Source organism: Nerophis lumbriciformis, linkage group LG06 (assembly GCF_033978685.3).
Source record: "Nerophis lumbriciformis linkage group LG06, RoL_Nlum_v2.1, whole genome shotgun sequence".
NCBI classification, from domain to species: Eukaryota; Metazoa; Chordata; class Actinopteri; order Syngnathiformes; family Syngnathidae; genus Nerophis; species Nerophis lumbriciformis.
In genome coordinates, this window is record NC_084553.2 from 15,440,355 (window position 1) to 15,463,004 (window position 22,650).

The window sequence follows — 22,650 nt, forward strand, 5'->3', positions numbered from 1 at the left end:
TAATAGCAAATTAAGAAAATTAAAGATACCTGATATCAGACACTGGTTTTCATTAAATAATAGTAAATTTAATAAATTCAGGATAAGTTATTTCCGACACCAGTTTATAATATATTAGGAAAATTAAGGATAATTGATATCAGACATTGTTTTTTAAAATAAATACATAGCGAATGAGGAATAACTGATATCAGACACTAATTTTCATGAAATGAAAGCAAATAAAGACAATTAAAGATACATTTTATTACACACTGGTTTTCATGAAATAAAAGTACAGTAAATGAATAAAAATAAAGATAAATGATGTCATAGACTGTGGTTGTCATTTTATAACAGCAAATAAATAAATTCCGGAAGAATGATATCAGATACTACAGTGGTCATTAATAATAATACATCAATTAATAAGTGATATAGGACATATTGGTTGTCATTAAACAAAAATAAATGAACACATTGTAATAATAATAAATGACTACATTCAGGATAAATGATATCAGGTATTGTGTTATTGAATGTTTTGTAGCACTTTGTTCATTTCAGCTGTGCGGGAGTGCGGTTGCTGAAATAGTTGGAATATTGTTGCATGTGTGTGAAAAGTGTGTAATTGTTCTGCTAACAGTCCAGTTGACAACTTCAAACATAAACAAAAGAGCAAAGTTGAAATGAATGTTTTTGTCGCTGCTGTAGTCAAACTTCATGACGATGAGAGGAATAAAGAGCGGCGCCCGAAGACAAACACAGGAAGTAGTCTACTGAGCTTCTGATTGGACGGCGTGCCAGTGGGCGGTCTCTGCCGGCTCTCGGCTGCACATGTCCTTCCAGTGTCCTTGCTCCGCCTCCAAAACATGGCTGCCAATCAGCACGCGACCCAGAATGCTGCTCTTGGTGTAGAGGCGACCCTGCACATGACACACTTACAGTGCTTACACTACTTACAGTACTACTACTACTCACCGTATTGCACTATATACGTCTTCTACCTGCATGACGATGAACTCCAGTAGCATCGGCAACTGAGCCACGTTGCCAGGCGGCAGGTCAAACAAGAAGGGAGCGTTCCAAACGGGATTCGAACCTGCGGCGCCTTTGGTCTCTTTGGTGCCGATCATTTCTCCACCGTGATGCAGATTGATGACCACGTAGTGATCTGACAAACCATTTACACCGCATGTAGTTGTAGTAGTCATTCTTCTAGTAGTACTAGTAATAGTAGTAGTATTTATAGTGGTAATTGTAGTAATAGTACTAGTAGTAATTGTTGTAGTAGTAATAGTAGTACTAGTAATAGTAGTACTAGTAATAGTAGTAGTATTTATAGTGGTAATTGTAGTAGTTTTAATAGTACTAGTAGTCATTGCTGTAGTAGTAATAGTAGTACTAGCAACAGTAGTAGTATTATTTGTAGTAATTGTAGTAGTTTTAATAGTAGTAATAGTAAATGTTGTAGTAGTAATAGTAGTAGTATTAATATTAGTAATTGCAGTAGTTTTGATAGTAGTAGTACTAGTAGTAGTACTAGTAATAGTAGTAGTATCAATAGTAGTAATTGTAGTATTATTTATTGTTGTAGTAGTAATAGTAGTAATAGTAATATTAGTAGTATTAATAGTAGTAGTATTAATAGTTGTAAGTGCAGTAGTTTTAATAGTAGAAGTATTAGTAATAGTAATACTAGTAATGGTAGTATTATTATTAGTAGTAATTGTACTCACAAAGCTTAACCTATTTTTACTATAACAATCTACAAGGTTATATGGCTGGCTTCTCTTTCTATTATTACTATAACAATCTACAAGGTTAATATGGCTGACTTCTCTTTCTATTGTTACTATAACAATCTACAAGGTTAATATGTCTGGCTTTTCTTTCTTTCCCTCCATTTATCTGCTTTTTTTGTATCTCTAGTTATCATTACGTATATGTATTGTTGCATTTGAACAACTGTATTGTTGATAATAGAGGTAAATTATTGGTATTATTCATTATCAATAGTGCTATTTCTATTTGGTATTTGTATTGTTCCATTTGAAGTGTAATAATGCTCATTGTCATTTCTGTATTATTATTTATTTCACTAACTGCTTCTTTGCTATCACTTTTACTATCATATTTGTACATATCCTATTTGCTGATGTTGTTCTATTGTTGTTGTTGTTGTTGTTATTGCTGTGTTTGCTGTTGTTGTTGTTTTTGTCTCTCTGTCTCATCCCCCTCTTGTCCCTACAATTTCCCCCTATGTCTTCCTTTTTTTTCTCTTTCTATCCCCTCCTGCTCCGGCCCGGCTGCACCAAATGATAATATAAATACATTTAATAAAGTCAAATACAAATAAGGCAACAAGAGAAGTATCCCACACTTCTCTTTTGTAAAGTAAACTTGTACAGCCCCGATATGGGCATCTACATCAACTATATGATTTGCCTGATAAGCTGGACAGGACAAAAAAAAAAAAGGGAAAAAAAGTAGTAATTGGAGTAGTTTTAATAGTAGTAGTAGTAGTAGTAGTAGTGGAGCTAAAACAAATATCCACTGCAGTGGACGATTGTGGACAAGTTTATTTATTATTATATTATTGTTACTATCTTTTTATTTTTACGTTTTTTTTATTTGTACAAACTATTTAAGTCTGATAAAAGAAAAAAATGTCTACTTCAGTACATGTTTAGCATAACAGAACTGTTGTTATTGTTGTTGTTGTTGTTGTTATTGTTGGTGTTGTCGTTCCTATTATTAATTTTTTTTTGTGTGTGGAAAATTCGTAGCTGATTAAGGACAAAAAGTCCACTGCAGTGGACGTTTGTGTTTAGCATAACATAATTGTTGTTGTTATTATTATTATTTATTAAATTGTATTATTATTATTATTATTATTTTTTTTTCACAAAATATGTAAGTCTGCCTAAGGAAATATAGCAAAAAGTAATGTCCACTGCAGTGGACATTTGTGTTTGGTATAACAGAATTGTTGTAGTTATTGTTATTTACATTATTTATTTTTATTTTATTATAATTATTATTCTTTTTTTTTTTTTTTACAAAATATGTTACTCAGATATAGGAACCAGAGCAAAAACAAGTGTCAAATGCAGTGGACATTTGTGTTTTGCATAGCGTCATTTTTGTTGTTATTGTTACTATCAATATTTATTGTATTTATTTATTTGCACAACATATTTAAGTCTGATAAAAGAAATATAGCAAAAAAATAAATGTCTACTTCAGTACATGTTTAGCATAACAGGACTGCTGCTGTTGTTGTTGTTGTTGTTATTGTTCCTATTATTTATTTATTTTATTTTTTGGTAAAAAATTTGTAATTGATAAAGGATAAAAAAAAAAGTCCACTGCAGTGGAAGTTTGTGTTTAGCATAACATAATTGTTGTTTTGTTACTATTATTATTTATTTTATTTTATTTTATTTTATTTTATTTTATTTTATTTTATTATTATTATTATTATTATTATTATTATTTTTTTTTTTTTTACAAAACGTAAGTCTGCCAAAGGAAATATAGCAAAAAGTAAAGTCCTCTGCACTGGACGTTTGTTTTTAGTACAACAGAATTGCTGTAGTTATTGTAACTTAAATAATTTGCTTTTATTTTATTATTATTATTATTATTATTATTATTATTATTATTATTATTATTATTATTATTATTATTATTATTCTGTTTTACAAAATATGTTACTCCGATAAAAGAACCAGAGCAAAAAGAAATGTCTACTGCAGTGGACATTTGTGTTTTGCATAACATCATTTTTGTAGTTATTGTTACTATCAATATTTATTGTATTTATTTATTTGCACAACATATTTAAGTCTGATAAAAGAAATATAGCAAAAAAATAAATGTCTACTTCAGTACATGTTTAGCATAACAGGACTGCTGTTGTTGTTGTTGTTGTTGTTATCGTTCCTTATATTTATTTTATTTTTTGTTAAAAAATTTGTAACTGATAAAGGATTAAAAAAAAAGATCCACTGCAGTGGACGTTAGTGTTTAGCATAACAGAATTGTTGTTTTGTTACTATTACTATTTATTTTATTTTATTTTATTATTATTATTATTATTATTATTTTCATTTTTTTTAATTATTATTTTTTTACAAAACGTAAGTCTGCCAAAGGAAATATAGCAAAAAGTAAAGTCCTCTGCACTGGACGTTTGTTTTTAGTATAACAGAATTGTTGTAGTTATTGTAACTTAAATTATTTGCTTTTATTTTATTGTTATTGTTATTGTTATTATTATTTGTATTATTATTATTATTATTATTCTTTTTTTTTTTACAAAATATGTTACTCCGATAAAGGAACCAGAGCAAAAAGAAATGTCTACTGCAGTGGACATTTGTGTTTTGCAGAGCACAATTGTTGTTGTTATTGTTACTATCAATATTTATTTTATTTATTTATTTTTACAAAATATTTAAGTCTGATAAAAGAAATATAGCAAAAATAAATGTCTACTTCAGTACATGTTTAGCATAACAGGATTGTTGTTGTTATTATTACTATTATTATTATTTAATGTTTTCCCCCGTAACTGATAAGGGAAATAGAGCAAAAATAAATGTTTGTGTTTATTGTTACCATTATTATTATTTTTTTTTTTTTACAAAACATGTAAGGAAACAGAGCAAAAAGTAATGTCCACTTCAGTGGACGCTGGTTGTCAGGAGGATATCACTTTCGTGATTGGATGAGCCAATAACTCAAAAGCAAGGAGTCATTTTATTTGTTTGGACATATTCCTGGCAGCTGACCACGCGGAATTAATCTGTCGCATTGAAACGAAACAAAACTGTCAACATTTGTTTTGTTGGCGCTCAGCGGCAACGCCTCGCCATTTCTGCACCAGTGGAGCGAGGATGAAGACGAGGATGAGGAGATAGCAAGCAGACCACACCAAGGGGGTCCTGACACCGGACACTGATGTGGTTACGCAACACGGCCCTACTGCGGCGCGGCGGGAACAAGACGGCAATCATTTTGAGACATGTTTTGTCTTCACATGGTGCCAAAAATACGTAATCGCAGTCATTTGACCCGAATGTAAGACGACACCTGCCTCACACCAACATGTAAAACATCTCTGGACTGCCAATATTATTACAATATTTTGTTCACAAAATGTACAACAGTGACCAAAGAAGAAATGTCCTATACAGAGGACATTGGGTCTCTGGAGAATATGTGAAACGTCATCTTTTTTTAGGGCGGCGAGCAAATATTGTCTTATATTAGTGTTAATAATACAGCATTACCTGTTTGTTTAAAAAAGCTGTCTCTCAACTTGGGATTTGATTATATATCTCATATTTTAGGACATAAACTCATTAGAGCATTTTTAAAGCATTTTTTCCATACGCGGATATGTAAATACTCACAGCCCAGATCTGGATGAAGGATAAATACTGCATTGGATTGAGTCGCATATAAGACAACGTTTTAAAGAAGACAAAAACCCAAATAAATCCCAATGATTAACACTTCAGCCCCCCCCCCCCATTTGCACAAAAAACGTAATATATCGTCTTATGTTTGTCTCGATATGGTATTACTTAAAATAAGCAAATAATAACAATATGCTTGAAAAAGTCCTATTTTACTTTTTTTTAATCTTGATATTGGAGTTATATTTCTCAGGTTTTTGTACATAGACTCATTAGTACAATCAGTTTATAAAAAATAAAAATATATTAAAAAGAAAAACAAGTTGAATGGAAATATTCACATCCCAGATCTCAATGAATGATAAATATTGCATTGGATTGACCCGCATATAAGACAACAGCTTTTTAAGAGGAAAAAAAAAACAAATGAATCCTAACAATCAGCCCCCCCCCCTCATTTGCACCAAAACATCTCTAAACACCAAACATAAGATGTCATAATGTATCGTCTTATATTTGTCTCAATTTGGTATTACTTAGAATAAGCAAAAAAAAACCAATACGCTTGAATAAGTCGCTTTTTACTTTGTCTCATCTTTGTATTCGAAACAATACATCTCAGATTTTAGAACATAAACTCATTAGTACATTCAGTTTTTGCATTTCTAATGCATTTTTTTGTAAAAAAAATAAATAATTTTATATATATATATATATATATATATATATATATATATATATAATTTATATATATATATATATATATATATACATACATATATATATATATATATATATATATATATATATATATATATATATATATATATATATACATATATACACACATGTATATATTTATGTATAAAAAACCTGCGAAACAGGCTTGTAGGGATGATATAGCCTCTGTGTTTTTTCTGACCTATATATATAAATATGTACATATATTAGTTGTCTTATATGCGTTATATATATGTATATGTATATATATATATATATATATATTTATATATATATATATATATATATATATATATATATATATATATATATATATATATATATACATATATATATATATGCATATATATATATATATATATGTATATATATATATATATATATGTGTGTGTGTGTGTATATATATATATAGTTATACATATATAGGCATATATATATATATATATATATAGTTATACGTATAAAGGGATATATATATATATATATATATATATATGTATATATATATATATGCCTATATATGTATAACTATATATATATATATATATATATATATATATATATATATATATATATATATATATATATATATATATATATATATATATATATATATATACACACACATAATATACATATATATATATATATATACACACATAATATACATATAAGACAACCTTGACAAACGTGTTTTTTTAGGCCGAGAAAAGACCAAATAAACCCGAGTGATTACTGTAACAAGTCTGCCCTTTTGTTCTCCCCAACTTGCAAGAAAACGCCTCCAATCACCAAATATACCACGTCATATCATAGCGTCTTACATTTGCTCTTACGTGTGCAGGCATGATATAAAAGTCACATTCTCTTGTTGTGTTATTTAGCCTAAAGTAATACATTTTAGTGGATTTTTAAGTTTTTTTTGCACATATGCACCTAAAAGAAACTGTGGGACTCTTAAATCAAAGTGATATATTTTATATCACATTTTACTATGAAATTATACTAAATACATATATTGTTGTAGTTGTATGTATTATTATTACATATTTAGTGTTATTGTGATCTGTGTCATGTACCTGGAGCTCCAGGGATACGGGTCAGCTTGGCCAGGCTCCGGGCCTTGCGTACCATCACCTTGATGCGGCGTGCCAGCGACTGGTACTGAAGCAGCACCAGGAGCTGGCCCAAAGGTCGCCATGGTGACGGCGTGCAGAGCGACGTCTTCCTGCCCGACGACGTGTCCTGCGAGCTCACGCTCTGAGGACGAAGAACAGGAAGTTGTCACTCCGGGCAAGGAAGTGACACATTTTGTGAGTTGACGTGAGCTGCGAGTCATGTGACCGTCACTCCCTGTATGGGTGGATGGATTCTTGCGCTGCGTTGGTTGCGTCGCACACAAACTCACGGTTGACAAGGCCGGCTTGCGCAATAATGGCATGGGCGCGTCAAGCACGTCGTCACTCGACGTGTCGGAGCACATCCGTCAAAGTGATGGCGACATGATTGGGACATGTGGCGATTGCACCAACAGGAAGTGGCCATTAATATAACATATGATTATTATCATGACATTTAATATGTGACTAATGTGCGCTTCTTGATAAGCCATTTTTGTTCATTTGAGGGGTCAAAGGTCACGATCGCGTCCGTGCACGGCTATTCTACTCACAGAATTTGGTTAAAAGCTTGTGTGACCGACATTTCGTTGCATTTGGTGTCCAAATGGACGTTTGTGTTTAGTATAACAGAATTGTTGTAGTTATTGTTACTTACATTATTTATTTTAATTTTATTATTGTTATTATTATTATTATTTTTTTTTTTTACAAAATATGTTACTCCAAAAAAAGGAACCGTAGCAAAAACAAGTGTCAACTGCATAATTGTTGTTGTTATTGTTACTATCAATATTTATTGTATTTATTGATTTGTACAAAATATTTAAGTCTGATAAAAGAAATATAGCAACAAAATAAAAACATGTTTAGCATAACAGGACTGTTGTTGTTGTTGTTGTTGTTGTTGTTGTTGTTATCGTTACTATCATTTATTTAATTTTTGGGGGAAAATTTGTAACTGATAAAGGACAAAAAAAAAGTCCACTGCAGTGGACGTTTGTGTTTAGCATAAAATAATTGTTGTTTTGTTACTATTATTATTTATTTTATTGTTATTATTATTTTTACAAAATACATAAGTCTGCCAAAGGAAATATAGCAGAAAGTAAAGTCCACTACAGTGGTCGTTTTTTTTAGTATAACAGAATTGTTGTAGTTATTGTAACTTAAATTATTTGTTTTTATTTTATTATTATTATTATTATTATTATTATTGTTATTATTGTTATTATTATTATGATTTTTTTTTTTTTTTTTACAAAATATATTACTCCGATAAAGGAACCAGAGCAAAAACTAATGGCAACTGCATAATTGTTGTTGTTATTGTTACTATCAATATTTATTTTATTTATTTATTTGTACAAAATATTTAAGTCTGATAAAAGAAATATAGCAACAACAAAAAAATGTCTACTTCAGTACATGTTTAGCATAACAGGACTGCTGTTGTTGTTGTTGTTATCGTTACTATCATTTATTTAATTTTGGGGGAAATAGCATAAATAGCATAAAATAATTGTTGTTTTGTTACTATTATTATTTATTTTATTATATATATATATATATATATTTTTTTACAAAATACATAAGTCTGCCAAAGGAAATATAGCAAAAAGTAAAGTCCACTGCAGTGGACATTTTTTTTTAGTATAACAGAATTGTTGTAGTTATTGTAACTTAAATTATTTGTTTTTATTTTATTATTATTATTATTATTATTATTATTATTATTATTATTATTATCCATCCATCCATTTTCTACCGCTTATTCCCTTTGGGGTTGCGGGGGGCGCTTTATTATTATTATTATTATTATTATTCTTTTTTACAAAATAAGTTACTCCGATAAAGGAACCAGAGCAAAAACAAGTGTCCACTGCATAATTGTTGTTGTTATTGTTACTAACAATATTTATTGTATTTATTTATTTGTACAAAATATTTAAGTCTGATGAAAGAAATATAGCAACAACAAAAAAATGTCTACTTCAGTACATGTTTAGCATAACAGGACTGCTGTTGTTGTTGTTGTTGTTATCGTTACTCTCATTTATTTAGTTTTTGGGGGAAATTTGTGACTGATAAAGGACAAAAAAAAAAGGCCACTGCAGTGGACGTTTGTGTTTAGCATAACAGAATTGTTGTTTTGTTACTATTATTATTTATTTCATTTTATTATTTTTTAAATTTTTTGTTTTACGAAATACGCAAGTCTGCCAAAGGAAATATAGCAAAAAGTAAAGTCCACTGCAGTGGACGTTTGTTTTTAGTACAACAGAATTGTTGTAATTATTGTAACTTAAATTATTTGTTTTTATTTTATTATTATTATTATTATTATTATTATTATTATTTTTTTTTTTTACAAAATATGTTACTCCGATAAAGGAACCGGAGCAAAAACAAGTGTCAACTGCAGTGGACATTTGTGTTTTGCATAGCATAATTGTTGTTGTTATTGTTACTATCAATATTTATTGTATTTATTTATTTGTACAAAATATTTAAGTCTGATAAAATAAATATAGCAAAAAAAAAAGTCTTCTTCAGTAAATGTTTAGCATAACAGGACTGCTGGTGTTGTTTTTGTTATCGTTACTATCATTTATTAAATTTTTTCGGAAAAATTCATAACTGATAAAGGACAAAACAAAGTGCACTGCAGTGGACGTTTGTGTTTAGCATAACATAATTGTTGTTTTGTTACTATTATTATTTATTTTATTGTATTATTATAATTATTATTATTATTATTTTTTACAAAATACGTAAGTCTGCCAAAGAAAATACAGCAAAAAGTAAAGTCCAGTGCAGTGGACGTTTGTTTTTAGTACAACAGAATTGTTGTAATTATTGTAACTTAAATTATTTGTTTTTATTTTATTATTATTATTATTATTATTATTACTATTATTATTATTATTATTATTATAATTCTTTTTTTACAAAATATGTTACTCCGATAAAGGAACCAGCGCAAAAACAAGTGTCAACTGCAGTGGACATTTGTGTTTTGCATAGCATAATTGTTGTTGTTATTGTTGCTATCAATATTTATTGTATTTATTTATTTGTACAAAATATTTAAGTCTGATAAAAAAAAATATAGCAAAAAAAAATGTCTACTTCAGTACATGTTTAGCATAACAGGACTGTTGTTGTTGTCGTTACTATCATTTATTTAATTTTTGGGGGAAAATTCCTAACTGATAAAGGACAAAAAAAAAACACGTTTGTGTTTAGCATAACAGAATTGCTGTTTTGTTACTATTATTATTTATTTTATTTTATTATTATTATTATAGTTTTTTTTTTTTTTTTTTACAAAATACATAAGTCTGCCAAAGGAAATATAGCATAAAGTAAAGTCCACTGCAGTGGACGTTTGTTTTTAGTATAACAGAATTGTTATAGTTATTGTAACTTAAATTATTTGTTTTTATTTTATTATTATTATTATTATTATTATTATTTTTTTTTTCCTACAACATATGTTACTTCGATAAAAGAACCAGAGCAAAAACAAATGTCTACGGCAGCGGACATTTGTGTTTTGCATAACATAATTGTTGTTGTTGTTACTATTATTATTCATTTCATTTTATTATTATTATATATATTTATTTTGTCCAAAAGCAGCAGTTTCTTCATATAGTGCGGGGGTCAGCAACCCGCGACTCTGGAGCCTCATGCGGCTCTTTAGCGGCGCCCTTGTGGCTCCATGGAGATTTTTCAAAAATGTATGGAAATGGAAAGAAAAATATAATTTAATTTCTGTTGTAATATGGTTTCTGTAGGAGGACAAACATGACACAAACCTTCCTAATTGTTAGAAAGCCCACTGTTTAATATGTTGGTGTTTATGCTTCACTGATGAGACTATTTGGCGAGCGCAGTTTTGTCCTACTAATTTCAGCGGCCCTTGAACTCACCGCTGTGTGGACTGTGACTCAACAGTTTGTTTACATGTACAACTTTCTCCGACGCAGCCACAGAAAGACATGTTTTATGCCACTCCTTCTTTGTCTCATTTTGTCCACCAAACCTTTTATGCTGTGCGTGAATGCACAAAGGTGAGCTTTGTTGATGGTGCTAGTCATGACTGCAAGCTAACCGATGCTAACATGCTATTTAGGCTGGCTGTATGTACATATTGCTTCATTATGTCTTGTTTGTAGGTATATTTGAGCTCATTTAATTTCCTTTACTTATGTCCTCTGTGTATTTACTTTATTTTTCCATGTTTCAGATCTTTGACTAACATTTTTGCAGTGGGTCCCTAAAAACAGCAGAGTAATTGTGTCTGATAGAGGACCTTTGACTGGCATTTTTACATCCGATTCCTAAAAACAGCAGTACGAATAGAGGGTCTTTGACTGGCATTTTTACATGAGATTCTTAAAAACAGCAGTACAAATAGAGGATCTTTGACTGACATTTTTGGGGCAGATTCCTAATTTCAGCAATTCTGTTTCTGTCATATTGAAGATCTTTGACTAACAATTTTGCAGTAGGTCCCTAAAAACAGCACAGTAATTATGTCTGATAGAGGATCTTCAACTGGCATTTTTACATCAGATTCCTAAAACAGCAGTACGAATAGAGGATCTTTGACTGGCATTTTTACATCAGATTCCTAAAAACAGCAGTACGAATAGAGGATCTTTGACTGACATTTTTGGGGCAGATTCCTAATTTCAGCAATTCTGTTTCTGTCATATTGAAGATCTTTGACTAACAATTTTGCAGTTGGTCCCTAGAATAGGGGCCATTTTTACATCAGATTCCTAAAAACAGCTGTACAAATAGAGGATCTTTGACTGGCATTCTTTTACAGCAGATTCCTAAAATCAGCAGAATGAATAGAGGATTTTTGACTGACATTTTAGGGGCAGATTCCGAATTTCAGCAATTCTGTTTCTGTCATATTGAAGATCTTTGACTAACAATTTTGCAGTAAGTCCCTAAAAACAGCAGAGTAATTCTATCTTATAGAGGATCTTCGACTGGCATTTTTACATCAGATTTCCAATTTCAGCGATTCTGTTTCTGTCATATAGAAGATCATTGAATAACGTTTTTGCAGTGGGTTCCTAAAAACAGCAGAGTAATTCTGTCTAGTAGAGGATCTTTACGGGCATTTTTACATCAGATTCTTAAAAACAGCCGTACAAATAGAGGATCTTTGACTGGCATTTTATTACAGCAGATTCCTAAAATCAGCAGTTTGAATAGAGGATTTTTGACAGAAATTTTAGGGGCAGATTCCTAATTTCAGAAATTCGGTTTCTGTCATATTGAAGATCTTTAACTAACAATTTTGCAGTAGGTCCCTAAAACAGCAGAGTAATTCTGTCTTATGGAGGATCTTTGACTGGCATTTTTACATCAGATTTCCAAATTCAGCAATTCTGTTTCTGTTATATAGAAGATCATTCAACTACGTTTTTGCAGTGGGTCCCTAAAACGGCAGAGTAATTATGTCTTACAGAGGATCTTTGACTGGCATTTTTACATCAGATCCCTAAAAACACAGTACGAATAGAGGATCTTTGACTGGCATTTTTTCATCAGATTCCTTAAAACAGCAGTACGAACAGAAGATCTTTGACTGGCATTTTTTAGGCAGATTCCTAATTTCAGCAATTCTGTTTCTGTCATATTGAAGATCTTTGACTAACAATTTTGCAGTAGGTCCCTAAAAATGGCAGAGTAATTATGTCTTACAGAGGATCTTTGACTGGCATTTTTACATCAGATCCCTAAAAACGGCAGTACGAATAGAGGATCTTTGACTGGCATTTTTTCATCAGATTCCTAAAAACAGCAGTACGAACAGAAGATCTTTGATTGGCATTTTTTAGGCAGATTCCTAATTTCAGCAATTCTGTTTCTGTCATATTGAAGATCTTTGACTAACAATTTTGCAGAAGGTCCCTGAAAACGGCAGATTAATTCTGTCTTATAGAGGATCTTCGACTAGCATTTTTACATCCAATTCCCAATTTTAGCAATTCTGTTTCTGTCATATTGAAGATCTTTGACTAACATTTTTGCAGTAGGTCCCTAAAAACAATAGAGTAATTCTGTCTGATAGAGGATCTTTGACTGGCATTTTTACATCAGATTCCTAAAAACAGCCGTAGAAATAGAAGATCTTTGACTGGCATTTTATTACAGCAGATACCTTAAATCAGCAGAATGAATAGAGGATTTTTGACTGAAATTTTAGGGGCAGATTCCTAATTTCAGCAATTTTGTTTCTGTTATATTGGAGATCTTTGACTAACAATTTTGCAGTAGGTCCCTAAAAACAGCAGAGTAATGATGTCTTATAGAGGATCTTTGACTGGCATTTTTACATCAGATTCCTAAAACAGCCGTACAAATAGAGGATCTTTGACTGGCATTTTATTACAGCAGATTCCTAAAATCAGCAGGATGAATGGAGGATTTTTGACTGAAATTTTAGGGTCAGATTCCTATTTTCAGCAATTCTGTTTCTGTCATATTGAAGATCTTTAACTAACAATTTTGCAGTAGGTCCCTAAAACAGCAGAGTAATTCTGTCTTATGGAGGATCTTTGACTGGCATTTTTACATCAGATTTCCAAATTCAGCAATTCTGTTTCTGTTATATAGAAGATCATTGAACAACGTTTTTGCAGTGGGTCCCTAAAAACGGCAGCGTAATTATGTCTTACAGATGATCTTTGACTGGCATTTTTACATCAGATCCCTAAAAACGGCAGTACGAATAGAGGATCTTTGACTGGCATTTTTTCATCAGATTCCTAAAAACAGCAGTACGAACAGAAGATCTTTGACTGGTATTTTTACATCAGATCCCTAAAAATGGCAGTACGAATAGAGGATCTTTGACTGGCATTTTTTCATCAGATTCCTAAAAACAGCCGTACAAATAGAGGATCTTTGACTGGCATTCTTTTACAGCAGATTCCTAAAATCAGCAGAATAAATAGAGGATTTTTGAATGACATTTTAGGGGCAGATTCCTAATTTCAGCAATTCTGTTTCTGTCATATTGAAGATCTTTGACAAAAAATGTTGCAGTAGGTCCCTAAAAACAGCAGAGTAATTCTATCTTATAGAGGATCTTTGACTGGCATTTTTACATCAGATTTCTAATTTCAGCGATTCTGTTTCTGTCATATAGAAGATCATTGAATAACGTTTTTGCAGTGGGTCCCTAAAAACAGCAGAGTAATTCTGTCTAATAGAGGATCTTTGACTGGCATTTTTACATCAGATTCCTAAAAACAGCAGTACGAATAGAGGATCTTTGACTGGCATTTTTTTCATCAGATTCCTAAAAACAGCCGTACAAATAGAGGATCTTTGACTGGCATTCTTTTACAGCAGATTCCTAAAATCAGCAGAATAAATAGAGGATTTTTGAATGACATTTTAGGGGCAGATTCCTAATTTCAGCAATTCTGTTTCTGTCATATTGAAGATCTTTGACAAAAAATGTTGCAGTAGGTCCCTAAAAACAGCAGAGTAATTCTATCTTATAGAGGATCTTTGACTGGCATTTTTACATCAGATTTCCAATTTCAGCAATTCTGTTTCTGTCATATAGAAGATCATTGAATAACGTTTTTGCAGTGGGTCCCTAAAAACAGCAGAGTAATTCTGTCTAATAGAGGATCTTTGACTGGCATTTTTACATCAGATTTCTAAAAACAGCAGTACGAATAGAGGATCTTTGACTGGCATTTTTTCATCAGATTCCTAAAAAAAGGAGTACGACAGGAAGATCTTTGACTGGCATTTTTTAGGCAGATTCCTAATTTCAGCAATTCTGTTTCTGTCATATTGGTGATCTTTGACTAACAATTTTGCAGTAGGTCCCTAAAAACGGCAGAGTAATTCTGTCTTATAGAGGATCTTCGACTAGCATTTTTACATCCAATTCCCAATTTGAGCAATTCTGTGTCTGTCATATTGAAGATCTTTGACTAACATTTTTGCAGTAGGTCCCTAAAAACAGCAGAGTAATCCCGTCTGATAGAAGATCTTTAACTGGCATTTTTACATCAGATTCCTAAAAACAGCAGTACGAATAAAGGATCTTTGACTGACATTTTGGGGGCAGATTACTAATTTCAGCAATTATGTGTCTGTCACATACAAGATCTTTGAATAACGTTTTTACAGGGGGTCCCTATTATGTCTAATAGAGGATATTTACTGGCATTTTTACATCAGATTCCTAAAAACAGCAGAACTAAGAGGATCTTTGACAGGGGGTTTTGCAGTAGGTCCTTAAAAAGCGGGACATGCGTGAAAAGACAGACGTTACCTTCTTGAGTTTGGTTTTTGGTGGGCTGAGCTGGCGGGTGCAGGTCTCTGTGGTGTCGGGGTTCCAGTCCAGGTGCTGACAGGGCAGCTCCACCGCCCCCAGCCCCACCTCTCTCAGGCCAGAGAAGTCGCGGCCGTAGACGTCCAGTCTCAGCGTGCACCCCCGCAGCTCGTCCACAGAGCCCACTTGCAGGACCAAGCTCTGGCTCTGCATCTCCGGGTTGAGGCTGCGGCGCCGGGAGACCACCCGCTGAGGCCCGGGGCAGACGGGCGGAAGGCTGGCCCGCACCGACACCCGGCTGCTGCGCCTCCGCCCGGCCCCCGTAAGTCCCAGGATGTTGACCACCAGGGTGCCGGATGCCGAGTAGAGCAGGGAGAAGTGCAGCAAGCGGGCGGCCTTGGCGGGGACGGAGGACGCCGTGGAGCCGTACTGTGATGGCGAGGGCGCCCCCTGCTGCGTGGTCGCCAGAGTTTCCCCGCTCACGGTGCTGCGCCGACCCCTGGTCCAGCGGGATTTGGGTACCAGCTTAGTGAGGGACGGCAGAGACGCCCGGCTGGGACTGGAGCTGCCCCGGGACACGGATGGGAAAACCGGAGAGCTGAGGCGGCGCAGTGGGGACAAACTCTCGGGGGAGAGACTGACCGACCTGGTGGGGCTGGGGTCAAAGGGCAGATCGCTGAGGTCGTCCTCAGACGGGGAGGAGCTGCTTTTAGAGGACGTGAAGTCCAGCACGTCCCCGTCCAGCTCTTCGTACTGCTGCCTGACGGGCCGGGTGCACAACGCCGGGGTCAAGGTCACGGTGACCCGCTCGCCGGGACGAGGGAAGGCGCCGGACGCCTCCGCGTCCTCCGTGGGCGGCGCCTTCTTCCGGCGGCAGCAGAGAAGGACGGCGAGCACCAGGCAGTAGCAGACCACGGCCAGGAGCACGGCCAGCAGGACCTGCAGGTGGACTGGACACCGGCAGACTTGATTACGCAACATTAATCATCTTAACGAGCTCACGCAGGAAACAGCCTCGCATTCATCAAGCTTCAGACGCCAACGCATCAAATTTCCTGCCGGTGCCAAACTTTTGTGTGATTTGATTTAGACGACTGCTGACTCGTAAACATCCAGCTCGCACTCCGGAAACCTTGCTTTTGTCATCCACCTTTAAACCGGCTCCTATCCAAAGTAACGCTAAGTAACAGTTGTGCAGTGTACTTTATCTTATCTTATCTTTATCTTATCTCTCATCATTAGTACAAGTGCATCAGAGAGTGTTTGTTAAAGGGCCAGGCGCATGCTAAGCAACACTCAATTCAGAACAATCGCAGCATAAAAGCTATCCTAACAAACTGTTACGTAGCACACGCATTATTTCTGGGAGGTGTCCTGGCTGGTCCACCAGAAGAAGATGCAGGGGTCACCATGGCAACCACTGTATTGCCAAAAAAGTTGCTACTTTAGTCGTAAAGGGGATCTTTTACCAGTGCTTTTGCAGTAGGGCCTTAAAAACAGCAGAGTGCTTCTGTCAAGTAAAGGATCTTTGACTAGCGTTTAGCAGCACAGCAGCTCTTTAATAGCTGGAGAGAGCTCATGTCCTGTGGAGGATCTTTGAGATTTTGCAGTGGGTCCTTAAAAACAGCAGGATGCTTCTGTCATTTAAAAGATCTTTGACTTGTGTTTTTGCAGTGGGTCCTTAAAAACAGAAGGACGCTTCTGTCATATAAAAGATCTTTGACCTGTGTTTTTGCAGTGGGTCCTTAAAAACAGAAGAACGCTTCTGTCATATAAAAGATCTTTGACCTGTGTTTTTGCAGTGGGTCCTTAAAAACAGCAGGATGTTTCTGTCATTTAAAAGATCTTTGACTTGTGTTTTTGCAGTGGGTCCTTAAAAACAGAAGGACGCTTCTGTCATATAAAAGATCTTTGATTTGTGTTTTTGCAGTGGGTCTTTAAAAACAGCAGGATGCTTCTGTCATACAAAAGATCTTTGACTTGTGTTTTTGCAGTGGGTCCTTAAAAACAGCAGGACGCTTCTGTCATATAAAAGATCTTTGACCTGTGTTTTTGCAGTGGGTCCTTAAAAACAGAAGGACGCTTCTGTCATATAAAAGATCTTTGACCTGTGTTTTTGCAGTGGGTCCTTAAAAACAGAAGAACGCTTCTGTCATATAAAATATCTTTGACCTGTGTTTTTGCAGTGGGTCCTTAAAAACAGCAGGATGTTTCTGTCATTTAAAAGATCTTTGACTTGTGTTTTTGCAGTGGGTCCTTAAAAACAGAAGGACGCTTCTGTCATATAAAAGATCTTTGATTTGTGTTTTTGCAGTGGGTCTTTAAAAACAGCAGGATGCTTCTGTTATATAGAATATCTTTGACTTGTGTTTTTGCAGTGGGTCCTTAAAAACAGCAGGATGCTTCTGTCATATAAAAGCTCTTTGACTTGTGTTTTTGCAGTGGGTCCTTAAAAACAGCAGGATGCTTCTGTCATATTAAAAACATCTTTGACTTGTGGTTTTGCATTAGGTCCTTAAAAACAGCTGGATGCTTCTGTCATATAAAAAAATATTGTACTTGTGTTTTTGCAGTGGGTCTTTAAAAACAGTAGGATGCTTCTGTCATATAAAAGATCTTTGACTTGTGTTTTTGCAATGGGTCCTTAAAAACAGCAGGATGCTTCTGTCATATTAAAAAATTTTTTGACTAGTGTATTTGCAGTAGGTCCTTAAAAACAGCAGGATGCTTCTGTCAAATAAAAGATCTTTGACTTGTGTTTTTGCAGTGGGTCCTTAAAAACAGCAGAATGCTTCTGTTACTTAGAGCATTTTTGATTAGCTCTTATTTAATAGCACATTCATGAAAACTGCATAGCTCTCCTCTCGTGTAAGATCTTGGACTGGTAGTTTTGCAGCCTGTCCCGTCATGTATTGGGTGTTTGATTAGTGTTCTTTCAGTTGTTTACTAAAAACAGCAGAAGGATCTTTGACTGGTGTTTTTACAGTAAGTCCAAGCAGGAAGGTCCTGTTGTATAGAGAATACTTGACTAATGTTTTACAGTATTTCCTAAAAATAGCAAGAGGGTTCTGTTATGTAGAAGATCTTTGACTAGTGTTTTTAGACTATGTTCTGAAAACAGCAAGGGTCCTGTTAGATAGAGGATTTTTGACTAATGTTTTTCAAGTAGTTCCTAAAAAACAACAGGAGGGTCATGTTATATAGAGAATATTTGAGTAGTGTTTTTTGACTATTTCCTAAAAACAGCAAGAGGATCCTGTCATATAGAGGATCTTGAACTTAAGTTTTTTTTGCAGTAGGTCCTTAACAACAGCAGGAGGGTCTTGTTATAATGAGGATCTTTGATTAGTGTTTTTAGAGTAGTTTCTAAAAACATCTGAGGGACCCTGTTATATACTACTACTCAGTGGCCTAATGGTTAGAGTGTCCGCCCTGAGATCGGTAGGTTGTGAGTTCAAACCCCGGCCGAGTCATACCAAAGACTATAAAAATGGGACCCATTACCTCCCTGCTTGGCACTCAGCATCAAGGATTGGAATTGGGGGTTAAATCACCAAAAATGATTCCCGGGCGCGGCACCGCTGCTGCCCACTGCTCCCCACTGCTCCCCTCACCTCCCAGGGGGTGAACAAGGGGATGGGTCAAATGCAGAGGACAAATTTCACCCCACCTAGTGTGTGTGTGACAATCATTGGGACTTTAACTTTAACTTTATATAGAGGATCTTGAACTTAAGTGTTTTGCAGTAGGTCCTTAAAACAGAAAAAGGGTCCTCTTATAGAGAGGATCTTTGAGTTGTGTTTTTAGACTAGTTTCTAAAAACAGCCAGGGGGTCCTGTCATACAGAAGATCTTTGACTAGTGTTTTTAGACCAGGTTCTAAACACTGGAGTAGGGTCCTGATATATAGATGACCTTTGACTAAAGTTTTTGGACTAGTTCCAAAAACAGCAAAAGGGTTCTGTTAGAAAGAGGATCTTTGACTAATGTTTTTACAGTAGTTACGAAAAACAACAGGAGGGTCCTGTTATATAAAAGATCCTTGAGTAGTGTTTTTGACTAGTTCCTAAAAACAGCAAGAGGGTCATATAGAGGATCTTGGACTTAAGTTGTTTTGTAGTAGGCCCTTAATAACAGGATGGTCTTGTTATAACAAGGATCTTTAACTAGTGTTTTTAGACTAGTTTCTAAAAACATCAGATGGGTCCTGTCATATAGAGGATCTTGGACTTAAGTGTTTTTAGACCAGTTTCTAAAAAGAGCAGGAGGGTCCTGTCATATAGAGGATCTTGGACTTATTTTTTTTTTTGCAGTAAGTACTTAACGACAGCAGAAGGGGCTTGTTATGAGGATCTTTGACAAGCGTTTTTAGACTAGTTTCTAAAAGCATTAGAACCTGTTATATAGAGGATCTTGAACTTTTTCAGTATGTCCTTAAAACAGCAGGAGGGTCCTGTTACAATGAGGATCTTTGACTAGTGTTTTTAGACTAGTTTCTAAAAATAGCAGGGGGGGGGGATATTTTAGAGGATATTTTACTAGTGTTTTTACAGTTAATCCTTAAAAACAGCAACGTTCTTATCAAATACAGGATCTTTGACTTACATTTTTGCAGTCGAGCTTTCAAAGCAGAAAACATCTTATGTTGTATACAGGATCTTTGACCAGCGTTTTTTTCAGTAAAACAATAAAACTCTTCTGTCCGTTAGACGAGCTTGGATCAGTGTTTTCGCGGCAGATCCTTAAAAACCGCAGCGCGCTCCTGTCACGGAGAGGGTCTTTGACGTGACCACATATTTTCAAGCATGAGTAAAGACCCGTAGGACAGGTGTCCTGGCTGGTCCAGCAATATTTGGACCGCTGACAGAAGGTGATGCGGGGTCACCATGGCAACCAAAGAGACACTATCCTCTCTATGACTAGCAAGTGAATCATCGGCATGATTTTGAAGCCTGTTTTAAGAAGACCCTATTATTACTTATTGTAGCTTTATTAAATTATTATTCTTGTTTCCAGAGTTTGGATGACATTTTATTTATTTCTACTCCATTTGGGACAGAAGCGAAGTGTTCTAGCAGCACAAAGCATGCCCGTCATGCAATGATGACCCAAGGAACAAGTCAAGTCAAGAAAGCAGAACATTCAATATTTGTGTTGGCTCAAAAAAAAAATGGTGCAGAAAAATGTCCAAAAGAGACGAGTCCTTACCTGCCAGGACGTACTGCGACATGTCGGCGGTGGGCTTCTTTGCAGCACGAGGAGTCAGAGTGAGCGCACCATGCTCACTAGTGCGCACGCAGCGGCTCACTGAGCGTTTACTCCCCGCACCGACGTGCATCAAGTCAGCATCCACACTTCCTGTCTGCGACCATGTGTCTTCGTCTCTTCACTCATTCCCAAACATCTTCACATGACTCATCTCTCCGCTTGTGCAGGTGTGCTAGTGAGTGTCGATGAAGGGTTAAAGTCAAGGGCATCATGAGATGGCACTGTGCAGGTACATGCATTTTTGATGCTAATTGTCCCTTTGTTTAGGTTCCTAAAAACAGCACAGCACTCCTGTCACTTAGAGGATCTTTGACTCCCGCTTTGGGTGTGGGTCCTAAAAAACAGCAGAGTCTTCCTGTCTTATAGAGGATCTTTGGCTTACGTTTTTGCCGTAGGTCCTTAAAAACAGCAGAGTATTCTTGTCTTACAGTATAGAGGATCTTTGGCTTACGTTTTTGACGTAAGTCCTTAAAAACAGCAGACTGCTGTTAAAATAAGGATATTTGACTTGGGTTTTTGCAGTTGTCATTATTTTTTTTAATTTTTTTTTATTTTTTGTCATAAAAAAATGCAATCATGTGTGCTTACGGACTGTATCCCTGCAGACTGTATTGATATATATATTGATAGGAACCAGAAATATTAATAACAGAAAGAAACAACCCTTTTGTGTGAATGAGTGTGAATGAGTGTAAATGAGGGAGGGAGGTTTTTTGGGTTGGTGCACTAATTGTAAGTGTATCTTGTGTTTTTTATGTTGATTTAATTTAAAAAAACAAAAAACTTTTTTTTTTTTAATTTCTTGTGCGACCCGGTACCAATCAGTCCACGGACCGGTACCGGGCCGCGGCCGGGTGGTTGGGGACCACTGCTCTATAGGACACAAACTCTGCTGTTTTCAAGGATCTCTGGAAAAACTCCAACCAAAGATCCTATATATGTGTCCTATAGAGCAGTGGTCCCCAACCACCCGGCCGCGGCCCGGTACCGGTCCGTGGACTGATTGGTACCGTGCCGCACAAGAAAAAAAATTTAAAAAAAAATTAAATAAATAAATAAATAAATAAATATATATATTTTTTAATTAAATCAACATAAAAACACAATATATACATTATATATCAATATATATCAATACAGTCTGCAGGGATACAGTCCATAAGCACACATGATTGTATTTTTTTATGACAAAAAAAAAAAAAAAGAAATGGTATTTTTTTATTTTTTTATTTTTTTTATTATTATTATTTTTTTTTTGCAGACTGTATTGATATATATTGATATATAATGTAGGAACCAGAAATATTAATAACAGAAAGAAACAATCCTTTTGTGCGAATGAGTGTAAATGGGGGAGGGAGTTTTTTTGGGTTGGTGCACTAATTGTAAGTGTATCTTGTGTTGTTTATGTTGATTTAATTAAAAACATTTTTTTAAATAATTTTTAAAATATTTTTTTAATTTATTTTTTTTAATTCTTGTGCGGCCCGGTACCAATCGATCCACGGACCGGTACGGTACGCGGCCCGGTGGTTGGGGATCACTGCTATAGAGGATCTTTGGTTGGAGTTTTTCCAGAGATCCTTGAAAACAGCAGAGTTTGTGTCCTACAGAGCAGTGGTCCCCAACCACCTGGCCGCGGCCCGTTACCGGTCCGTGGACTGATTGGTACCGTGCCGCACAAGAAATTAAAAATAAATAAATAAATAAATGTATATATATATATTTTTTATTAAATCAACATAAAAAACACAATATATACATTATATATCAATATATATCAA

The 22,650-nt window shown here is 34.7% G+C and overlaps 1 protein-coding gene across 1 annotated transcript; it reads right to left on the reverse strand.

Moving 5' to 3' along the window:
• Positions 1-270: 270 nt before the first annotated feature.
• LOC133608293 (synaptotagmin-5) lies at positions 271-20,870 on the reverse strand. Its single transcript, XM_061963497.2, has 5 exons — positions 20,807-20,870; positions 15,600-16,549; positions 7,229-7,409; positions 987-1,153; positions 271-905 (listed from the first exon to the last, which is right to left on the reverse strand). Exons 1-5 carry the CDS (start codon positions 20,826-20,828, stop codon positions 756-758), a joined length of 1,470 nt encoding a protein of 489 aa, XP_061819481.2. The 5' UTR covers positions 20,829-20,870; the 3' UTR covers positions 271-755.
• Between the last annotated feature and the right edge of the window lie 1,780 nt (positions 20,871-22,650).